Source organism: Artibeus jamaicensis, unplaced genomic scaffold (genome assembly GCF_021234435.1).
Source record: "Artibeus jamaicensis isolate MK-2021 breed Jamaican fruit bat unplaced genomic scaffold, CSHL_Jam_final contig_3152, whole genome shotgun sequence".
NCBI lineage: Eukaryota > Metazoa > Chordata > Mammalia > Chiroptera > Phyllostomidae > Artibeus > Artibeus jamaicensis.
Genome location: NW_026521729.1, coordinates 6,027,376 through 6,051,328, shown reverse-complemented (window position 1 = coordinate 6,051,328; position 23,953 = coordinate 6,027,376). Strand labels below are relative to the sequence as shown.

General features: G+C 49.3%; 1 protein-coding gene across 2 annotated transcripts in view; it reads right to left on the bottom strand.

Moving 5' to 3' along the window:
• BRD7 (bromodomain containing 7) overlaps positions 1–23,177 on the bottom strand; it is a 38,678-nt gene extending 15,501 nt beyond the window's left edge. The window contains exons 1-5 of one of the 2 annotated variants that reach the window (XM_037141584.2): positions 22,883–23,177; positions 22,232–22,440; positions 9,628–9,757; positions 9,311–9,368; positions 5,907–6,051 (exon numbers count right to left, since the gene is read on the bottom strand). In XM_037141584.2, coding sequence (XP_036997479.2) covers positions 5,907–6,051; positions 9,311–9,368; positions 9,628–9,757; positions 22,232–22,440; positions 22,883–22,931 — 591 coding nt within the window. In that variant the 5' untranslated portion in view covers positions 22,932–23,177. The remainder of the gene's footprint in view (positions 1–5,906; positions 6,052–9,310; positions 9,369–9,627; positions 9,758–22,231; positions 22,441–22,882) is intronic. The other variant, XM_037141585.2, reaches the window with a different exon arrangement.
• Positions 23,178–23,953: the final 776 nt, after the last annotated feature.

Here is a 23,953-nt window from a genome sequence, read left to right as displayed (position 1 = left end):
AGTTAGCGAACGGCACTTTCAGTCTGAATGTCAAAGTGTACAGACGTGCGGGTTACACGACCCCACAGCATGTCTTCACGGTTCAGTAACTTTTACTTCGTATACATGTGAGAGTAATTGTGCCAAAGCCTTACTAAGTTAAAACGATTAAAAAGCAAACAAAATAAGGGTCTGACTGCCCCAAATGAACTCCTCCAATCAAATCCTTCAAAGCCTGCCACTTAATCAGTGATGACCACCGAGAACACTGCAACTCAACACAACCGGTGGACTGAGCGTCGTTTAGCAGCAAGCACATGAGAAGACTGACTCAAGGGTCACAGCTGCTACTGAGGTCAAAAGTGGACAAAGTCCACGTGGACCTCAGTCCCTGGCCAACTCGCTAATCATTCAGGGCTTCGCCAGGCCCTGCATCTCTCACATGATCAGAGCCGTGGGCCCGCGCATTCCTCAGGCCCGTGCGCCTGCACACGCACACCGCACACGGGACTTTCCATGTGACGGCAGCAGGTTCCCAGTCCCCCGCAGGGCTCGTTCGTGGCTACCCAAAGGACCACAGGTTAGGGTGGTGCGGATATTCTGAGAAGCTTCCTCCATCCATTAGGAATTATTAGATATATATTTGGGGGAAGGAAAGGCAGGTGAGGGGAGACATAAGATGACTATTATCTACACTAAATGAGCACCGGGCCTACAACAGGGAGGGAGTGCTGGGTTACCCCACCGCTCCCGGGCCTGGTCTAGGAAGGCTGCTGGGGACTCCGTGGGCTCGGCTGTCATGTGCTAGGCTTTGCTGGGCTCTTGTGTATGGGCACCTGGTTATCCGAAATGCTGAACGACCTTTCTGCATACTTTTCATGTAACTAAAAAATATCTTAAACAGCCTAATGAGCTGGATAAGCTAATAAATATTACTTTGGGTTATTAAAAAAATGCAGTAATGTGGAAAATTCCAAGAGTTTAAAAATACTTGTCATTTCCATTATGATCAGCCTGAACCATTTGCTCAAAAACACTTAGGAGCACACTTCTTCCTCCTCCTGTCACCACAGGAGAAAGATCATAGGAAAACTGTTCACAAAAAGAAAAAAACCCCAAAACTGTGAAGATTTTTTCCATTAAGCAATAATAAAGTCAGAAATATGCTGCAATAAACAGTTCTAGCCTAATTCTCTCCAGATGAAAAGTTGGGAAAAACTCCCATCTCTCTGAACAGACGAGGATGTAACACCAATCCCTTGGAGTAGTGGAATATTATCTACACACGCAGACTGACAGTAAAGACAGAATGGGATCCCGGTGTTATCATAAATCTCAGCTGACTGACACATGGGTGAAAGAAAAGAGCAAGTGAAGACGGTTCACTGTCTCGTTTTCGTTTTGTGATTGACCAGGGCCCTGCCCTCCAGTCAGGGGGACACAGCCACGTGCCTGCAGGAAAAAGGAAGACGAACAGGCATCCGCACCAGTCAGTGTGCGGTCGTTGGTACAAAGCCGATTTAAAAGCACGTGGCTGTTTTTTTCGGTGGAAGACTAAAAAGTATTAACTCTCAAACCAACATATACCAAGAATATGTAAAGACAAAAAACCCCACTATAATGTTAGGCATATACATAATTTTGGTGGCTTATGGCTTCTTGCAAGTTTTTCAATTTCTCCCTATTAAAATGGAAAGAAATGTTCTCAACAAATATTGCCCAAGTGAATGAACTCGGGGAGCAACTGACTTTCATCAAATTAGAAAATGTAATTAAACCTCCATTCAGTATCTCTGGACAAGCCAATTCACTCTCTATTTCAAAATTTATGCACACATTAGATGTCTAGGAAAAGAAACTACTCTAATTCAATTTCATTAAAGTTTCAATTTTACGTGTGTTGATCTGAAATTAAAAAAGCAAGTATCTGGACTTCCGCCAAGATGGAGGCATAGGTGGATGTGCCGTGCTTTCTCACACAACCAAGATTAGAGAAAATTAAATATTAGCAACAGAAAACACAGCCAGAACACGGAAAATTGAACTTTTCGGAAGTCCGTTAACAACAAATTCTTCAGCCTGACCGGTAAGGGGCGAAACCAGCGGCTGGCAGAGCAGGGTTGTACAGGAGGACTCGGCCAGACACACTCAGGCCCACGGAATCCAGACGCAGGGTCAGACCTAGTGAGCGACCCAGCGAGCAACCAGGCGAGCGACCTCAGGGGAGACAGCCGGGCCCGGGGCTGCGTGTTGACTGAGGTCGCGCATTTGTGTGAGGGTGGACAGGCAAGGGAGTGGGCGGTTGGACCGGGCCGGCAGGTCCCCACGGCAAGCGGCAGTGGAGGGCGCCGCCATTTCCCTGCTCTGACCCCACCTCTACATACAGCGTCATAACCCAGCGACTCTGAGTGGCCCGGCCCAGGTGAACCACCTAAGGCACTGCTCCTCCGCACCCAGCTGTGAGAAGCGGCAGAGGGGGTCGCCATTTCCCCGCTCTGGCCACGCCCCCACATACAGCGTCACAACCCAGCGACCTGGGAATCCAAGGCGCCGCTTCTCACACTTAAAGGGCCCGAACAGACCAAGAATGGCGCAGGAGGATCTCAGAGCCCCAGAGCCAATAAATCTAAGCGATGAAGAAATAGCAAAACTCACAGACGCACAGTTTAAAACACTGGTGATCAGGATCCTCACAGAACTGGTTGATTATACGGACAAATTAGACAAATATATGAAGGCGAAACTAATTGAAACGAATGGAATTGCACAGGATACCAATAGCAATGAAAAGGAAACTGGGACTCAAATCAATGGAGTGGACCAGAAGAAAGCAAATAATGGCCAAACAGAAAAGAGTCAAGAAGCAAGAATTCAAAGAAATGAGGAGAGTCTTAGGAACCTCCAGGACATCTTTAAACGCTCCAACATCCGAATTATAGGGGTACCAGAAGGGGGAAAGACACAACCACCAGTGGAAAACTTATTTGAACAAATAATAAAGGAGAATTTCCCCAATCTGGCAAAGGAAAGAGACTTCCAGGAAATCCAGGAAGCTCAGAGAGTACCAAAGAACTTGGACCCAAGAAGGAACACACCAAGGCACATCGTAATACATTAGCCAAGATTAAAATGAAGGAGAGAATCCTAGAAGCAGCAAGAGCTAAGGGGACAGTCACCTACAAAGGAGTCCCCATCAGACTGTCAGCAGATTTCTCAAAAGAGACCTTACAGGCAAGAAGGGGCTGGAAAGAAATATTCCAAGTCATGAAATCTAAAGACCTACAACCAAGATTGCTCTATCCAGCAAAACTTTCATTTAGAATGGAAGGACAGATAAGGTGCTTCTCAGATAAGATCAAATTCAAGGAGTTCATCATCACCAAGCCCTTATAATATGAAACGTTAAAGGGACTTATCTAAGAAAAAGAAGTTAAAGAAACACGAACAGTGAAAGAACAACAAACTCACAGTTATTAACAACCACACCTAAAACGAAAGCAAACTAAAAGGACAACTAGATCAGGAGTGGAAACATAGAAATGAAGATCTCAAGGAGGGTTAGCAACAGGGGAGTGGGAGGAGGAGAAGGGGGAGGGTACAGAAAATAAGTAGCATAGACAGTAGATAGAAAATAGATGGGGGGGGCAAGAATAGCATGGGAAATATAGAATCTAAAGGACTTGAGACACATGGTCATAAACTAAAGGGGGGGTGATGGTGGGGATGGGGGTAGGGTGGAGGGGAATAAAGGGGGAATAGAACAACTGTAACAGCATAATCAATAAAAAACCTATATAAAAAAAGACAATTCTAAGATATTAAAAATTTTTAACTGCTAAAAAAAAAAAAGCAAGTATCTTTTTAAAAACCCTAACATGCTACTTCTGTCAAGATGGAGGTATAGGTGGATGTGCCGTGCCTTCTCACACAACCAAGTTTAGGGACAACTAAATATTAGCATCAGAAAACACAACCAGAACACGGAAAACTGAACTTTTCGAAAGTCCGCTAACAACAAATTCTTCAGCCCGACCGGTAAGGGGCGAAACCGGCGTCTGGTGAGGAGTTGCAAAGGAGGGCTCGGTCAGACCCGGGCGCGGAATCCAGACGCAAATCCAGATGCACGGGTTCCAAACGCAGGATTGGACCTACTGAGCGACCGAGCAACCCACCAGGTGAGCAACTGCAGAGGAGACAGTGGGGAGGCGGTGCAGCGTGTTGACTGCGGTTGCCTAATTGTGCGCGAGCGAGGGAGTGGGCAGTTGGACCGGCCGCGGCGGCGATAGAGGGCGCCGCCATTTCCCCGCTCTGACCACGCCCCCACATACAGCGTCACAACCCAGCGACCTGGGAGTCCAAGGCGCCGCTTCTCACATTTAAAGGGTCAGAACAGACCAAAAATGTCTCAGGAAGACCTCAAAGCCCCAGAGATAAATCTAAGCGACGAAGAAATAGCAAAACTCTCAGACGCACAGTTTAAAACACTGGTCATCAGCTTCCTCATAGATCTGGTTGATTATAGCCACAAATTAGAGAAACATATGAAGGCTAAATTAAGGGAAATGAATGGAATTCCACAGGAAACCCATAGAGATGAAAAGGAAACTGGGACTCAAATCAATGGAGTGGACCAGAAGAAAGCAAATAATGGCTAAACAGAAAAGAGTCAAGAAGCAAGAATTCAAAGAAATGAGGAGAGTCTTAGGAACCTCCAGGACATCTTTAAACGCTCCAATATCCGAATTATAGGGGTACCAGAAGGGGGAAAGACACAACCACCAGTGGAAAAATTATTTGAACAAATAATAAAAAGAAAATTTCCCCAATCTGGCAAAGGAAATAGACTTCCAAGAAATCCAAGAAGGCCAGAGAGTACCAAAAAAGTTGGACTCAAGAAGAAACACACCAAGGCATATCATAATTACATTAGCCAAAATTAAAATGAAGGAGAGAATCCTAGAAGCAGCAAGAGCTAAGGGGACAGTCACCTACAAAGGAGTCCCCATCAGACTGTCAGCAGATTTCTCAAAAGAGACCTTACAGGCAAGAAGGGGCTGGAAAGAAATATTCCAAGTCATGAAATCTAAAGACCTACAACCAAGATTGCTCTATCCAGCAAAACTTTCATTTAGAATGGAAGGACAGATAAGGTGCTTCTCAGATAAGACCAAATTCAAGGAGTTCATCATCACCAAGCCCTTATTATATGAAATGTTAAAGGGACTTATCTAAGAAAAAGAAGTTAAAGAAACATGAACAGTGAAAGAACAACAAGCTCACAGTTATTAACAACCACACCTAAAACGAAAGCAAACTAAAAGAACAGCTAGATCAGGAGTGGAAATATAGAAATGAAGATCTCAAGGAGGGTTAGCAACAGGGGAGTGGGAGGAGGAGATGGGGGGAGAAGGTACAGAAAATAAGTAGCGTAGACAGTAGATAGAAAATAGATGGGGGGGGCAAGAATAGCATGGGAAATATAGAACCTAAAGGACCTGAGACACATGGACATAAACTAAAGGGGGGTAATGGTGGGGATGGGGGGCAGGGTGGAGGGGAATGAAGGGGGGAATAGAACAACTGTAACAGCATAATCAATTAAAAAAAAATAAAAAATAAAAAATTAAAAAAAAAACCCTAACATGCTAATCATAAAAGAAAAGATAACTTAATTCATCTGATTTTTGTATCTCCAACCTTAAAAATATTTTCAAAGACAAAAATATACAAAGATTTTTGATTAAAATAAACATAATTATTTGCAAAGCACAAACTCAATTAGAAAGGTTATGAATACTCGACATGCAGGCTTCTACCAAGATTCTGTATATACAGGACCCAAGAGCCTGATTCTCAAACAACCAAAGATAAGGAACTTGTGTCGCAGTTCTCATCTGCCCCGCTGCCACACAGGCCGCTGCGATTACCTTCAGCTCCTCTATGGACTGGTAGTCATTGTTCCTGATCTTCTCCCTCATGGTGCTGAAGTCCATCGGGTGTTTAATGATCATGGAGTAGCCGGGGGCAATAAAGTCAGTGACAGGAAATGAAAAGAAAGCACTTGGGTCTTTTCTGTGAAGAGATAAAAAATGCAGTTTTACTTCTACTACAAACCAACCCACTGGTGGAGGCGCAGCGGTCAGCAGACCCCTCAGACACAGAAGGAGTCTGCGGTGCGCTGACATGTCTTCCACGAAAACCGAAGGAAGAATTTGAAAGAGTAGTAACTAATTAATAACATAGTTAAGATGTTTTACATACTAACTGTACTCTTAAAGCAGCACGTCCTACACGGGAAAAATAAACACAGAGCCTAACCGAGCAAGGACCAGCGTGTTGGCCTGTGGGAGATCAGCACCACGCATTTTTACCAGGGGCAGAGGCAGTAAGTGCGAGCCCACGCGTGCAGCCTTTCCCAGGGGCTCTGACCACCAGCTCGGACCCTTCGTGGGCCACAGGGATGGTGTCCCTGGGAGCAAGCGTGAGTTCTGAGCTGACAGATGTGACTGTGGAGGGAGGGTTGGGGAGCCGTTTAAGGAACTGACGCTGGGGAGGTCCTCATGGCCACACGTGAGAACCATCGGAGGAGCTCTACAAAAAATTCAATGGATACCCCCAAAATTTACGTGACTCCAAGAAAGACTCCAAACAGCTCAGCAATCCTGAGAAAGAAGAACAAAGCTGGAGATATCGCAATACCTGATACGAGACTATACTGCAAGGCCACTGTACTCAGAACAGCCCAGTACTGGCATAAGAACAGGCATATAGATCAATGGAACAGAACAGAGAGCCGAGAAATGAGCCCACGTCTCTATGGTCAATTAATACTCGACAGAGGGGGCAGGAGCCTACAATGGTATAAAGACAGCCTCGTCAATAAACGGTGCTGGGAAAACTAGACAGACACATGCAAATACGCAGGACTACATCAAACCGAAGAGCTGGTGTACAGCTAAAGAAAACCGTCAGCAAATGCACAGAGGACCTGCTGTGTGGTAGAACGTATCTGCTAATGATACATGTGGTGAGGGGTTAATCTCCAACATATACAAAGGATTTACACACCAGGAAGACAATCCAATTAAGAAACGGCAAAGGACCTGAATAGACACTTCCAAAGAGGACATATAGATGGCCAATAGACATGAAAAGATGCTCGGTGTCACTAGTCATCAGAGAAATGCACATTAAAACTACAGTGAGCTATTACCTCACACCAGCCAGGATACTATGAATCAGCAAACAAGTGCTGGCGAGAATGTGGGATAAGGGCACCCTCGTGCACTGCTGCTGGGAATGCAGACTGGGGCAGCCACCAGGGGAAGCAGTAGTTTTCTAAAAAACAAAAAAGGAACTGCCTCTTGACCCAGTGATCCTGAGAACCCCAGAACACCGATTTGAAAGCACACATGCACCCTTGGTTCACTGCAATGTTGTTCCCAACAGGCACGGTCTGCAAACAGCCCAAGGTTCCACCAGCACGTGAGCAGACAAGAAAGTGGCACATTCCCACAACAGATGCTACGCGCCCGCACACTGAAGTTTCCTTACTCTGAGAAATCACAACAATAAAAATAGCTTACAGGATAATGACAGCAGCAACTTCTAGCGTGCATCTGCCATGCGCCAGGCCCAGTGGTCTGGCCCGACCTGAGTGACAGCCAGCCCTCACAGAAGCCCTCCAGGGAGTGTGACCTCTGCCCAGAGGCGAGGACACTGACTCAGCGGTCAGGTCATCTGTTCTAGGTCACAGGTCTCAGAAAAGACAGTTGAAGTGGGGACTCGGGTCTCCATGAATCCACCTCTGCTCTTCCTAGCACAGTGAGCCCAGAAAGTGATGAGAATAGCAGAAACATCCTGTCTGGAACCTGCACGTGCAAACGCGTGCCATCTGCAGCAGTTCCTGCGAATGACAACACGTCGTCTCTGGGGACCCCCTCAGAGCAGACTGTCTGTGCCCCGCAAACTGGCCACTGGGCCGACCAAGGACAGCACCCCTCCCCGTGGTCAGTGACGTTCTCTACCAGCACCAGGGCCTGACTCATCCAGCCACCTGAAGCCACTCAGAACTGCGTGGCCTAGACTGTCATTCCTGTAACATCCTGAGCCATGTGACGATCCCTGGACTGAGATACGATCTTAAGCAGATTTCTTTCATGGCGACATTTTTAACTTACATTCCAGTCTCACGAGAAAATTAAAAGGCCGCCAAAGCACACTAGTCACACATTCTAATTGAGTTGGGATGTCCAATGCTTACCCACTCACCCTTTTGGGACAAGTAAGGAATTACTTATTTGAGTGTAAAGACTTGAGATGCAATTTTCTCAACTACTCTGTAAAGCCAAAAAGGGGGGAGGCTGCTAACTTGTGACCGAACTGCCTGCAAAGATGAACAGGTGATAACACAGACAGCATCACGGGGTGGCCGGCTGGCGGCTGGCAGGCAGCCCAGGATGGCTTTGACTGTAGCCTGACACAAAATCGTAAATTTACTTAAAACATCATGAGACTTTTTTTGTGTGAGTACATGTGGCAGTGTATGTACTGTGTGGCCCAAGACAACTCTTCTTCCAGTGTGGCCCAGAGACGCCACAAGGCTGGAGACCCCTGCCGGTGGTTCTATCTTCAAAAAAGGTTCCTGATGTGCTCTGGGGTCGAAGTGAAACTACAAAACAGCGAGAAGTAGTTCTCGTGAGCATGCAAGCCCTGCACCCACGAGCCCCCTGCCAGTCGGGTCACTATCTTTCAGCTGAAAACTGCAATTCTGAGTAAAGAAACATATCCAAGTAAGTACTTTAATAAAGACTGAGTTATTCTTTTCCCTTTTAGGAACTGAACATCAGCTTAATCTGGATACCGTAACTTTGAGAACAATTTCTGCATTTACGAAGGTCGCTGACCCTATTGGCAGTGTTTTGTCACCTCTCCCGGACTTGGTGACTGCTGGGTCCTCGCAGCACGATAAGCACAAACTCACAAAGGCATTTGGATCTGTAGCAAAGTGGAAATATCTGTGCTGTTTACTTCTGGTCTAAAGCTTTAACGTCAAAAGGTACTTCGAGTTGGAAAGAAACCTGCCATTAGCAGTATTACGTAACACTCTTCGAGTGGCCAGTTAAAACAAACTCAGTGAGCACATCTAATAGCCCGCCCCTCGGAGGCTTCTATCGCCAGGCAAAATATTTATCATCCACTCTACAATCACATACACTTGGATCTAGGCCACAAAATGCAGCTTTAAATAATCAAAAATAGAAAAGTGGTTTGGCTGCCGTATTTCTCATTTCAATTTCCATGTCATAAAAATACTGGAAAAAACATTTACCTCTGCAACTGTCTCATCAGTTGATTCAAAGCTTCTTGAAGGGGTGTCTGTTCTACTTCTAAAGCGAAGAAGAAAGGAAAAGAGTGTTTTGAAAAGGAAGATTCTAGGTAGTATTTAGCTTATTTTATTTCTATATGACATCTCATATCCATCATTAAATAGTTCACGAAGAAATTCCATTTATTTTACAAATAAGTATGAATTCAAACTGAAGCTAACTTAAAGCTCTTATATGTTGGAGCAATAAGAAACTTAAAAATTCTATTAAAACGCATTTTAACTCAAATAAGCCCAGCCCCTCCCCCAGCTGCTCCCACCTTCCTGCTTGGCCAGGGAGCTGGCGGGAGGCTTCTCCAGAGGCAAGTCCAGTCTGGCAGGGGCGGGGCCCTGGAGGTCCTTCTCCGCCTCACTCTCCCCACGGTCCCGGTCTCGCTTCCTTCTGTCCTCCTGAACACAGCAAAGAAGGTCACTAAGAATTAAGTCTTTCAGAATACCTTCAGAACAAATCACTTTAATTTCAGTGGAAAAAAATAAGACACCACTGAGAATTCTTAATAAAATCTTGATGTATTTTACTGCCACCTACTGGAAAAGGAGAGAATACCATGTTCATAAAGGGGGGGATAGGGATTTGACAGTGGATGCCAGGAGAAAACACTCAGAAAAATAATACTATTCCTAAAAGCAAGATAGCATACCTAGGAATAAATCTGATTAACAAACCTAATACACCTGGGAACCAATTATGAAATACTATTAAGAGGCCACTGTGGAAGACCCGAGTGAAGGAAACATACCATGTGCGTGAATGAAGTAGACTCTCCCCAGAGTAACCTACAAAGAAAATGTGATGCCAAACTGTAAGACGGGGTCCCCCGCGTCAGGGGCTCTGACAAGCCCGTCACGGAGCGCACTCTGAGGCTCAGACCCAGAACCGTCAGAATCGGGATGGTTCGCACACGGTCCCCCCAGCATGTGTCTTACTAGCCACACGGTGTGTGTGTGAAGTGACAACACGGACAGCACCGTGTGGGGCTGACGCAGGGAGACACAGACGGGCCGAGAAGAACGGTGACGGACGCACTCGGAGAGCGAGTCGGGGGCCAGGGCAGGGCTGGGCCCCACGTTCTGGGCCTCACTCCACACTCAAACGCAAGCCCCAGACACACGGAGACTTAGTGTACAAAGCAAAGCTCTCAAATTCAGATCAAGAGTCTCCGTGACCCAAGAGTGGGGAAAATTCTTCTTACCCATAAACAAAGCTACAAGGTGGGCTACTGACTGAGATAAAGTGCTTGAGACATAAATAACTCAAAGTATTAGCAAAGATTACATAAACATCTCCAGATTCATGTAAAAAGGTAAATAAGCCAATAAAAAATTAGTAGAGAATCATAGGTATCTTTGATCACAGTATCTTTTTCCTCAGAAGAAACCTAAAATGTCAAGAAAGATGAAAATTAGCTTCCTAGAACTCTGAGAGTTAAAATTTAAAAATAGGAATGCATTTCACATCTCTCTGAATGGCAAAAATTAAAATCTCTGTAGCCATGGATAGTGTAGCTCAATGGATTGAGTGCCGGCCTGCAAACTAAAGGATCGCGGTTCGATTCCCAGTCAGGGCACATGCCTGGGTTGCAGGCAAGTCCTCAGTGTGGGGCGCAAGAGGCAACTGCACATTGATGTTTCTGTACCTTTCTCCTCCCCCCCCCAAAAAAATAAACAAACAAAATCTTTTAAAAAAAACCACAAAAATTAAATACAGGGAATGTGGAGAAACGGGACTTGTAACCGGCACACAGGCGGGCACCCAGGCGCAGCTGCCGGCGGGGCGGTGAGCGACACGAGCGAGGCCAAGGACCCACTGGCCTCTTCTCGGCTCTTCTGCAGCCGGCCGCGCGCCCTGCAGATGCCTCTCTTCACACAGTGCAGCTGACCCCGGGCGTTTTCTTCAGCAAATGACTGTGCCGTTTCCCACCCAGAGTTGGAGTCCCAGGTGGGGAGGATCTGTGTTGCCTTACACAGGGCATTTAGGCGTTTTGGGATTCTGATACCCACGGGGGTGCCCTGGCCTCTCGGACACTGAGGGACAACTTAAGTTTCTGCAGATTTCTGACTGTGGGGGGGGGGTCAGTGCTGCTAACCCGTGTGTTGTTTAAGGGTCAACTGTACATGAGATGTACAATATTCACTGAAGCACTGGCTGGAATAGTGAAAAATGAGAAACGCTGCACTGCCTCCTAAAGGGAAAATGGATGAACATGTTATTTACACAGCAGGTAAAACTAACGAGCCGAAGTTACACTGTATCAGCATGCACAGTATTCAGATATAAGTTCTAGAGATCATTGAGAACTGTCACAAGATCAGTCACGTGATGTCTGGACACACGGAAGTGTGTACTGTTTACAGATGCGTGAGCACGAGTGGGATTACAGGAACAGGGACACGTGTGGTGCACACCACACTCACCGCAATGGTCCTCTCTAGGGAAGGGGGAGGAGTGGGGTTCAGGAACAAGGCGCAGAAGGCTTCGCCTGTGCCTGTACTCGTTTCTCAAACAAAAACAAGCAGAAAGCACAATGTGGAGACCTGCTAAAGCCGGATGTTTGGTGGTATCACTATCACAGTCACGGTTTTACTGTTCTTTGTGGTTTGCATTTTTATAAATTAAAACCTGAAGTAAAATTGTGCAAAAAATGCCTATTCTAGGCTCTTGAGAATCAAGTCTCAACAGGATCTTATTGGCTCAAAGTGTGGCCCCCAACCAACTGACCAGCAGCATCAGCATTATCTGGGGTGTTGCTAGAAATGCGAATTCCGAGTTCTCATTTTGGTGTCAGATTCCCATGTGCATCGGAATCGCCAGAAGGTCTTGTTAGAACACCTACCAATCACCTGAAGGTCTTGGTAGGCCCCCTGGCCTGGGCCCGTCCCCAGAATGAGGGACCCAGCAGGCCTAGGACAGGGCCCGTGAGTGGCGCGACCGACAGGTTCCCAGGCCGAAGGTGTTGCTGGGCAGGGACCACTGAGAGGTCACGCATGCTCTTATTTTGAGGCCCACACCTGTATCACAGGAGACCGGCTGGCTCCAGGGAACAACGCTGTGAACTGTCCTCACTGTGCACTTGACCTCAGGTGCCATGATGTTGACTGGTGTCTGTTTTTTATGGCTTCACGACACACCCTAAAGCAGCGATTTCTGACTTTGGAAAGTGCTGCATCTTTTGCTCAGAAAACACCGCGTGACTCCTTTCCTGGTTTGCAGGCTCAAAGCTCTGTTTAGTGTAAAAAAGACCCCAGAGGTGGAGACCCCTTCCTGTCTGATGGAAACGAGGAGAGAAGGCAGCTGGGAAGGCAGCGAGCGCTCTGCCAGGTGGACCGAGCTAGGGCCGCCGTGCCGCGGGTCTAGAGCGGGGTCAGCCAAGGTCTTTGTGAGCGGGGCCAGACAGGATGTGTTCAGCCTCTGTGATCCACGAGGTCTGCCACCATACTAATCCCTGCTGCTGCGCTGTAGAAACCGCCTCGGACAGTATGTAAATAAGTAGGTGTGGCTGTGTGCCAATAAAACTTTATTTATAACTAAGGTGGTGCTGCCCAGTTTGCTGCCTAGGGTCCAGAGGCTTGAGCTCAAGCTTCCACGTCCCCTAACATACTCTGAGACCTCCTCAGGCAGCATGTGTTCTCACCAGGCCTCTGTGTCACCTGCGAGACAGAGACCTGACTGTTGATCTTACTTACCTTAGGGTGAACGAGGTGGCGAAATGAGGCCATGGAACACAAATGTTGAAAAGGTACCAAAGGAAGGTATGAGGTCTGTGAACCACCCCCGCTAGCACCTTTGTCGCGCTGGCCCAGCCTACACTGGCCGTCTCACTACTAGTATGGGAAAAGCATACAGCCTGCTAAACTGCAGTCCCAGAGAGCAAAGGGGCTTAAGAACACGCACTTGGAAACCACCACAGACTGAATGAGACACTGCAACACACTTTTGCCAGACTAGGAATCCGGAGAACTAGCTTCTGGTTTACTGGAATGTGACCATGAACTAGTCACCCCATTGTGCCAGCCTTGGTTCCACCCATCCAGCAAGAGCCTGACCTCTCCAGTTCTCTCCTTGCACCGTTCTGACTCGGCCCCAACCTCCCTTCCGTGGTGTGGCATGCACTCCAGAATCCTACTTCCAGTGTCCTCCGGGAGACGACACATAAAAGTGCAGCTAACACGGGTCCGCTCAGCAGCTGGTGTGCATGGCCAGACACAGACGGAACACGGGACAGAAGCACTGGAGCCGCTGACCTCCAGGCAGCCGAGGAAGAGGGGTTCACAGTTGGCGGCTTATAGAGTGGGTTTGGGTCCTGACATCGCCGCCTGCCGGTTAAAAGGTCGCAGATACACTGTCACCTAGGGGAGACCCATTTTCGAGTCTTTAAGACAGACCTGCACGCCTCAGGGGATGCCACAGGGACCAAATGAGGCAGCATCTGTGGAATCTGAGGGTGGAACCCTGCACAGGGCGGGTCCTGCCGTCAGCAAGACATGAGCTCCACTGCTGGGACACACACTGGGGAGAGCCCACGCACAGTCCTGCCCCTGAGGCTGGCTGTGTGACAAAAGAGACGGACATTAAACAGCTCATGTCAAAAACCAGATTTCGAGGACAGTGGAACTGCTGAGTGAGTCTAATTTAGACTGGAGGAGGGCAAGAAAGCTTCTCGGGAGAAACACCAGGGCCGTGATCTGAGGGCAGAGGACTCAGCCAGGCTGGGTGGCGGCGGCGGGCACATTCAGGCAGAGGAGGCCTCCCGGGGCCTGCGGGTCTGGAGCAGGACAGAGGAGAAGTGGCTACTTCTGTAACAATCGTACGGATTTCAGACTGCGTTCTAATTTGCCCATGACTCAATGGCAGGCTATTCCATGAAGCTGTGACACTTCAGAAGCAAATCTTGGCTCACTGACATTAGTAACACTCACTGCTCTCTATCACAGACACGTGTGCCTGCCTGCTTTGCTGGCGGTCCCTACGGGTAAGGCCCCTGCCCCACAGGAGGCAGCATGAAAGAGCAGCGTGCAGGTATGCAACTGAACCGCTGAAGTCTGGGGGGTGAGCCCTGTCTGACCTTCAGACCGGCTAGTTTGGGGATTTTATACATATGTATTTGGAAAAATAATATGTATTTTATATATTGTGAGTGTGTATAATGCTTCTGGTGTGTAAAACAATTTCAGAACTTCCCTTGAACAGGCGACTTTAGAATTCAGTTGAAGGAACTAGTTCTATTACCTGGAAGCTGGCCCTCACTTTTGGCCTCAGGTAGAAAATGCACCCACCGGTCACACAGCCTGGCCAACCCTCTGGGCGGCACTCCCCAGCCCCCACGGCGGAATGAGGGGCTGTCCTTGGGACTCCCAGGGCATTCTGGTCACACCCCTGTCCACACTCGCCAGGCCCAGGCCTTCACCTGCCCTCTTGCACCTCGTTCCCACCCTGCCTGCTGAGCTCCTGCCACTGGGCAGGGGCCGAGGGTAGGTGCTGTGCTTGCCAGCTCCTCAGGGAGCCCGGAGCAGAGTCTGGTGGGGACGCGAACCTGGTAACAGTCTGCTGCATAAATAAACAGATGGGTAAATGGGCCTCGGTCGGCGCAGAGGCAAGACACTGCCCTGACGCCTTGGAGCCCTCCCTTCTCTGGGAAGACGTGTCCTTGAGAGGAGCAAGGGGCAGGGCTGGCTGCCACCCCAGATAAGCCACAGCAGCCTTGAGGTCCTGGGTGTGGCGGATGTCACAGCACACAGGTCAATGACTTGTGTTTTGAGAGAATTCCCACTTTGTTAATAATTACAGTTGCTCGTTTCTCCTCCATAGTTACAAGCTACCTCAACCTCCACACCACAGTTAACTCCTCAAGGAAAGGATAGGGCACCCCACCTACCCCACCCCACCCCTGCCGGCCACAGGGCTCTTGGGATTAAAGGGCCACCGCACTAAACAAAGAACTGAGACCCGTGCCTGGCATACAGCAAACACTCCAGTGTCCGCTTTCATGGGTGTGCATTCCCCTGGGGCCTGGTACAGTGCTCATTAGAATTTATTTACGTAAAACAAGCTTTCCATTTTCATTAAGTTCTACTTAACTTCGGCTTTATACATGTTAATGCTTAAAATTAAAAACATTTAAAATAACTCATTTTATTCTGACAACATCCCTGGTGATGGGACCAGCTAGCTTCTTGAGCAGCGAAACCTGCAGCCGACCTGCAAGGCTGTCTGGATGGAACCCGGAGCAGCGGCGTTTTTCTGAGTAGCCCGGGTCTCGGTGAAGGGTTCAGGCCTTTCCCGAACTCTTCCAGGGCGAAGCCTTGCAGTGGGCCCCTCACCCGATCTCCACTGTTAACAGACCAACATCACTGAGCCTCCACTTCGATTGCTCTTCCATTCAGAACACTGGACCCCGCACGGCCTGCCTGTTCACAGCTGCCTCGCACACCTCATCCCGCCCTCCGCTTCACGCTACTTCATGTCCCTACACACACCCTCACACCTGCCCGCCTTCAGGCTCCCGTCCTTAATTCCCGACTTGGGGCGCAAGCTCCCTCACCACACGTCTCCAGGCAGCAGCGCAGCATTCCATCAGGGGCCGGCTTTTCAAACCAGCTCGGGACTGAAGGCTGGGTGCCAGGCTGCCTTGAAAACACCTGCAGCAGGCCATAAAACTCGACTTGGGGCTTCATACGTGTGGTCCTTTATGTTTAACTGCACAACACGTGAAGAACGCAGCCACAGCTGAGCAGGTGGCTGACCGCACACTGGCCGCCTTCAGATTTCTGAAGACCTGCTCCGATGTGGCAGCTCCCCGAGTGGAGTCTCCTGGGCTCCCCCAGCCGAAACTCGGGAACATAATGAAGATTCAGCATCTGCCGGGGCCTCGATCCTACTCTTTCACGTGCCGTGAAGGGGTGGAGGCTGGTGTCCACGTTAATGACACTTTTAGACTGAAGACCCCACGAGGGCAGAGTGTCATTTCCTTCTCTGGCTCTGACTGCGTGACCACAAGGACACTAACCCAACCTCTCTGAGCCCCTGTCTTCTTGATGATAAAAGACAGGATAACACGACCCAGCCGTCGCACTTCTGGGAATGTGCCCGAACACACTGAAGCAGGGTCCTGGGACGATGGCGTCCGTGCTCACGGCAGCACTGTTTCCAACAGTGAGAAGGCGGGAGTGAAGCTGACGTCCGGTGAGGGAGGCAGACACAGTGTGGCACGTACACACAGCACAGGCTGCTCGGTCTACACGTCACAACATGGATGAACCCTGATGACATCATGCCAAGTGAAACAAGCCTGATGCAGAAAGACAAAGACTGCACGACTCCCCCGCGTGAGGTCCCTAGAGCAGCCTCACTCGGAGACGTAACGTACCAAGAGGACAGTGCTCATCAGGCACTGGCGGAAGGGGCAGTGGGGAGTCAGTAGCCAGTGGGTGTGAGGAAGTCCTGAAAGCTGGTTGTGCCACAGTGTGAGTGTATGCAACACTACTAAACGGAATACTCAAAAGTGATTAAGATAGTGGATTTTATGTTATACGTATTTTACCGCATTTTTTAAAGAGAGAGATGAACCCTGATGGGCAGGCTCAGTGGGTTGGGCGGCGTCCTGCAAAGCGGAGGGTCGCCAGGTGGACTCCAGTCAGGGCGCAGGCCTGGGCCCCGGTCGGGGCATGTGTGAGAGAGGCAACTGACTGATGTTCCTCTCTCCTTCTCCTTCCCTTCTCCTCTAATAAGTAATATTAGAAAAGGGAAGAAGACGATAAGACTAATGGTGAGGAGTGAGGAGTAGTGCTAAGTACGTTCACGTTCTGTACACCCAACTTCCAGAACTTTTTCATGCCCATTAAATTCTAACCACCCATTTCTCCCTTTGACATTCAAGGTCTGTTGGGAAAAGTCCAACCGTGGTTAATATGACAAGAGCAGTTTGTGCAACACCGATGTCACCTGGCAGCCAAGGAGGGTGGACAGGAGCGCACATGGGTGAACAACGTCGACTGCGCTGTACTAGTCAGTATGGTCAGTAGACACCCACTGAGTAAATGTGCGTACTATGTGGCTGTCACATTAAAAAATGACTGAGCAGCCCTGGCTGGTGTAGCTCAGTGGATTGAGCGTGGGCCTGTGAACCAAAGGATCGTGGTTCAATTCCCAGTCAGGGCACATGCCTGGGTTGTAGGCCGGTTCCCAGCAGGGGATGTACAAGAAGCAACCACACACTGATATTTCTCTCCCTCTCTCCTTCCCATGCCCTCTAAAGATAAATAAATAAAATCTAAAATAAATAAATAAATAAAATGACTGAACAGAGCAACAAATCTGCATCAGATTCTGCACTGAGCTTGAACACTCCTCTGCGGAAACTGTTCGGATGATTCAGAGGCTGCATCATCTGTGGGCACCTGGTGATTGGCAGCTTCATCACGACAATGCACCTGCTCATGCATCATGTCTCTGTAAAGAGTTTTTTGGCGAAACATCAAGTCACCCAGGTGACTCAGCCCCCCTCAGCCCAGATTTGGTGCTCTGCAACTCTGGCTTTTCCCAAAACTAAAATCACCTTTGAAAGGGGAGAGATTTCAGGCTGTCGGTGAGATTCAGGAAAATATGATGGGGCAGCTGATAGCAGTTGGGAGAACTGTGTGAGGTCCCAAAGTGCCTAATTTGAAGGGGACCGAGGCGTTATTGTCTTATGGACAGTGTTTCTTATGACTTCTTCAACAAATGTCTCTCCTTTTTATATTATGTGGCTAGATACCTTCTGGACAGACCTCATACATACAGCACGGAGCACAGAACCCAGCAAGTAATATGTGCCTACAAAGTGCCATCCTCTGGAAAGTGCCTAGTTTTCAGCAATCATAACGGGTACATGACTGTGTCATGTTACTTATTATTTCACAAACACTTCTGTAATTTTTGTGAGTCGCCACTTTATCAGCGCAACGGCCCACACAGAGCTGTACCTCTGGCACCTTAGTTTTACTTAACTGTCCTCGTGTCCCCGTATGGTTACATCATGTGGTGTGCGCATTTTTCATGAGCCGTCTTTTTTTTTTTTTTTTTTTAATAACATGGGAATAGTGAGTCGAAAACGTTTAAGGCTGAATCTTTAGGAAAGGGCAATCTTGTGTAACAGTTATGCCAGTGTGTAAATTCTCTGCCAACTGCTCAGCACGCAGATGTTTAAGGAGAAGCAGCCAACACACTTCCGCAGCAGCAATGTTGAGATTACGGCGCAGTTACAACCACGGCGCGCCGCGCGCTCAATGCTCTGCAGGGAGAAATACTGCCGGTCCTGTGGGTCGGGGCATTTCAAACCAACATGCTCAGGGATTTCCTACTTAAAAACTTAACTGAGATGCCTTTGGAAAATTATAGGGTTTATCTTCTCATTGTTCTGGCCTAGAAAAAAGAGATGACTCAAACGGCCTCTACAGAGCCAATGACCTCAGGGAACCTGGAATGTCCCATGATTTCTAGTCCCGAGTCCCCAGGCAGTGAGACCCTGGGCAAATTCACTTCACTCCTCTGAGCTTCCACTTCACCTTTCCTACCTGTCCTACTGTGCAAGGTGTTGTCTACATGAGACTGTGGGTGCAACAGCATCTGAATCTGCAGGGGATGAAAATATAATGGTGGTTAATGATATTTAAAGCCACTGTCAGGATAGGGTGGCGTGGCTGGAATGGAAGGGGAGACTTCCAAGAACCTACCCTGAGGACATCCTTAGAAAAGTGTACAAGACACGTGTACAGTGAGGCTCACTGCAGCCTTACATGTAACATTAACAGTACTGTCACATGAAATAAAACGTGGTGCATCAATTTAACTGAAGTGTGGTGTGGTGAACGAGGAGATAGCTGACCAAACGCGACATAAAGAACACATCAGCTGGCATTCTGGGGTAACTGGCGGAAGTAAAACTGGAAGTGGTTAAAGGGGATACACCCCAGCGTCCAGATAAAGGAGACGATGGCAGAAGGGACAACAGTGGATAAAAGATGCCAACACCTTGGGGAAATAAATGCAAGGTGAGTAGGGGGTTTGCAGATTGGAGAAGGCAAGCTACCTCCTGCATGAAGAGGCAGACAGCTATGAGCAAAGCACACACCCTAGAACCCGGAAAACCTCAGAACGTGCAACAGATGCAGGGCACCAGGGCCTCCAGATCTGGGCCCGGTTGGAAGTGGAGGGGGGAGTAGGGCTGAGAGCAGGGTGGCTTTTCTCTGTGGAAACAGAGAAGCCCTGACAAAGCATCCTGAAGGGACATTTGGGGGTCCCCTCCAATGATGAGGTCTCTGCTCAGTGACTACAGTGAAGTCTGCCCACCGACAAGACCTTGTTTAGGTGCAAAGCACTTACCCAGCCTTTTTGTGCTGCACATTTATCCCCCGACGGGCTATAAAGGCGCAACAGATAACTGAAGGATGATTATGACAGAAGAGACCAGATAAATTAAAGAACTTTAGGGGACATAAACACACTACAGAGAGCAACAGAAAACTTAAAAAAAAAAAAACCAAACAAACAAGATGCTACTAAAACAAGGACCTTTAGAGAACAAGAAGATTTCTTAGACATTCAAAAAGCAAGATCTGAATAAACTCAGTAGCAGAACCAGAGGATAACAATTAGGCACTCTCCTTGAAGGAAGAACACAAAGAAGCAGAGAGAGAGAAAAGGAGAGAGAAGAAAATTCAGAGGATGAGCCCAGGAGGCCACCACAGAGGCGGCAGGGGTGCCGGAGAGTGTGCAGCGCGAAGGGAGTGTGCATGGACACACTTGGAGCTCACACCTCAGAACGGAAAGCAAGACCGTTATTGTGAAACACAGCACCGCAGACAGAGGGGAGGATCCTGGAGACTTGGAGAGAGCACATATGGTCCCACACAAAGCGCTAAGAATCACGACAGCAACAGACCGCTCACCAGCAAATCTGGAGGCCAGAGGACAACACGGTGACAGTGTCACGGTCCTGGGAGGAGAGAGTTTTCACTCCGGAGTTCCAGGCCGAGTCAAGCCACCAACCTCCATGAGGACACTACACGAAGGTAGGACAAAAGTTTTCACCCTGTGAGACCTTATAAAAATCCACCTCCCACGAACGCTTTCTTAGGAAGCTGCCAGAGTTAAGACTCCCCAGAACTAGGGAATAAATCAAGAGGAAGACGTGGGTTCCCGCAGGCCTGGAACACCCTAATCCAGGCCGGAGCAGGAGGGGACACGGGCTGCACGAATGATGTCCTGAAACAAAGGGGAGTGCCTGACTGGGTGTGAAACAGCAGTCGGACGGGTTTTCAGGTCTGTACGTCCCATTTGCCTCTGACGAGCAGTAACTACACACCAACACCAAACACTGGTTCCACCAATGAGTGTGCTGTACCTACACTGGGCGGACGGGGGAAGAAGTGGGGGTGCGAAGCAGTATGAGATTGCTAATTTACATTCCTGTCTTCTGTAACATGAAGTCAGTAAAAGACATAAGCGGAGACTTCAGTTATCGGCAATGCAAACCTATGTTTAGGAATGGAGATGAGTGTACAAAGAGAAACTAAAACGTTTGGGAAGTAAATCTCCAGGATGGAGCAGAACACTTTTGTCTCAAAAGCCATGCAATACTCTTTTTAAAACGATGGTCACAAATTATTATACTACTAATGAAAAAAAACAAAACTAGTTACCTCTGGAGAGAGAGGCTACATGAGGGTTTGGGATGAGGAAAACTCCCTCCCCCACTTTGTTCACTCCCGTACCACTAGAAATTCTCGTTAAAAAATCCTATGCATATCTGGACTTTATGATTTAAGAAAGGGAAACACAGGATAGTTCAATATACTGTCAGTCTCAGGAAAGGCAATAGGAACTGAGCAGAGAGGCTGAGATTTAACGACTCCCCCACGTGTTCGGTCCCGCGGAACAGAACACTTCTGTTGTGAATCTAAACAGAAGAGAAACTATGAAACTAACCTAGGGAATCTATCTTCAAGATACAGCAGTAGACTTAATGAGGCCCTTAGTGACAGGGATGGGATGGGACCGGCGGGGGTCTAGTAGAATTCTGGGCAAGCCTTCAATCATCCCTGGGTTCAAGGTTAATTAATTAGTACAGTTCTGCCCAGCTTACAAACCAAGGAGGCAGCTACTTACTTTTTGTCTATTAACTGTCAATGGTCAAAAAAAAATGCTTATTTTTATTACTGGTGTCACATCCCTTAAAAGTCTCAATCAAGTTTTCCTCCTCAATGACCCAAACTTTGTTTTAAAAGATGGAAGTTGCCTGTTAAACACTTGGCATTGTAGCTTTGTTTTGGAGCAAAATGTGAACCTTTATAGATCCCATTCACTTTATTTTTGAAAATTTACTGATTTTAGAGAAAGCGAGCGCACACAAGGGAGACAGAGAGAAACACCGACTTGTTTTTCCACTTATTGATACACTCACTGGTCGATTCCTGCATGTGCCCTGACTGGGGATCGTATCTGCAACTTTATTGTATGGGGCCCACGTTCCAACCAACTGGGCCACCCTGCCAAGGCGGTCCCCTGCACTTTTTAAATGAGTACTTGACAATCCTGGAACCTGAGGCTCTCGGAGGTGGAACCGGCGCTCAGAAACAGCTCCTGGCAATCAGGGCGAGCTGATCAGGTACCTGATGGGTGAACGCAGCTGTCTCCGGGTATAATTAAACAGAAAAACAGAACTGCTGAAACGCACGGGTGATTCGAGTTTCCACTCAGCCCCGCGCCTGCTCAAAACAAGGCGGCCTTTCGCGGCCTTTCCAGTCGCGCCGGCGGCTCGTGGGCAGCAGGAGGCGGGAGCAGGGACAGGGGCCACCTGTGCGAAAAAGAAGCCGCGCAGCCACATTTACCTTCACGCGCCGGCGTTTTCTCCCCTTCTCTTCCCCTGGAACCTGCTTCTCGCCTTTCTTTCTCTTTTTCCGCTTTCGGTCCTTGTGTTTGTCATGATCATTCTTGTCTTCGAAGAGGCTCGAGTCGTGCCCCGAGCTGCCGGTGGAGAGCTCGGTGACTTCGTTCCCTCCCACTTTGAGAACCAGCTTCAGGGGCTTCTCTACGTACTCTTTAAAGAGAGGGAAAGGGCTGGATTAAAAGAGGCACTCATGGGGTGGCGTGCACAGCGCCGGGCCGCGGGGAGGGGAGAGAAGGGGAGGCGGAGGAAGCCCCGGCGGGGCCAGGCACGCAGCGGGCGCCCCCGAAGCACCTGTTGAATGACGGGCGCTCGCTGAGTGGGTGCCCCGAACGCCGCTGGGCCTCTCAGGGCCTCTCGGGCCCGTCTCACGCCTCCCTACGCCACCTGCCGGGGCCAGGGGTCCCGGGTGTCGCCGCCGCCCCTGCCCCCGGTCCGCGCCGCGTCCGGCGGTCGCGCCCCCTTCGCGGGTCCGGGCCTGCCTGTGGGAGGCGCGGCCCTGGTCCGTCTCGGGCGCTCGAGGGGGTGCGGAAGACGCGAAAAGCCCCCCGAAGGGCCGCGGGCTTGCCGCCCCCCACCGCGGCCCACTCCTCACCCTCGTAGAGGTGTTTGTCCGACTTGTGCTTCTTGTGCTTCTTGCCCATGTCGGACCGGGCCCCGGTGCCCGCCCCCCGCGCCAGGCCCAGGCCGTGCGGCGCCGCTTCCGGTCCGGGCCAGGCGAGCGGAGGGCGAGAGCGGGGCCCGCGAGACCCCGCGCCGCGAGGCAGGGGGACGGCGCGCGCCGAGCGGCGCGAGGCCCCTCAGGAGAAGACGGCAAGCGAGACGCGGCCGGAGCCGAGAGAGGCAGCAGGTCAGCGAGCGGCCAGCGCAAAGGCGGGAGAGAGGGCCCGGCGGACACGCAGCATGCGGCCAACTGCGCGTAGCGGCCCCTGGCGGCTGGAGGTATCGCTGCAGACTGCGGGCTGGGGGCGGAGTTCGAGCTGGGGGCGTGGTGGGGCGTGGCCCACGCTCTGAACGTCCCCTTTCTTCTTTCCCTCCTTTCCCACTTCTCTCTTACTTCCCTCACTGCCTTGCTCCCTTCCCCTCTCTTTCTGTCTCTCTCTTGTCTCTTCCTCTTTCCAACTTTTCCTGACGGCCTCTTTCCCTCCCTTCATCTCTTTCTTCCTCTTCTTCCTCTCTCTTCCCCTTTTCTCTCCTTTCTCTCTTCCCTTCCTCCCTCCCCTTTTCTCCCTTTTGGTCATATCCCTCCTCCTTCACCGACTCCTGCCCTCTATCTCTGTTTCAGTATTTAACAATATTTAACATGGAGCCCCGTACTGGATGCCAGATCCAGCAAACCCCATCATATCAGTAACCGAGGGATTCTAATCTTTAAAAAAAAAAAAACTAATATGATGACGTGTAAAGACCTCCAAGTACAGGGCAAAGCTTGGTTTCAGCCATTGGCTATAACTCCTTTTGCTGAAGGAGGACTGCAGTGCCAGCTGCCTTGTGAGCTGCCTCCATGGCGGCATGCTGACTCCAGGTTGAACCCGTGAGTTTACGTGTCTCCTCTGAGGTGTGCAATCAGCTTACCCAGGGCAGGGTCTGGTCTGGTTCCCTTGGTGTCCACAGCACCCAGCACCGTGGCCACTGCTGTGCAGACACCCCTCGGAGCTAGCTTACT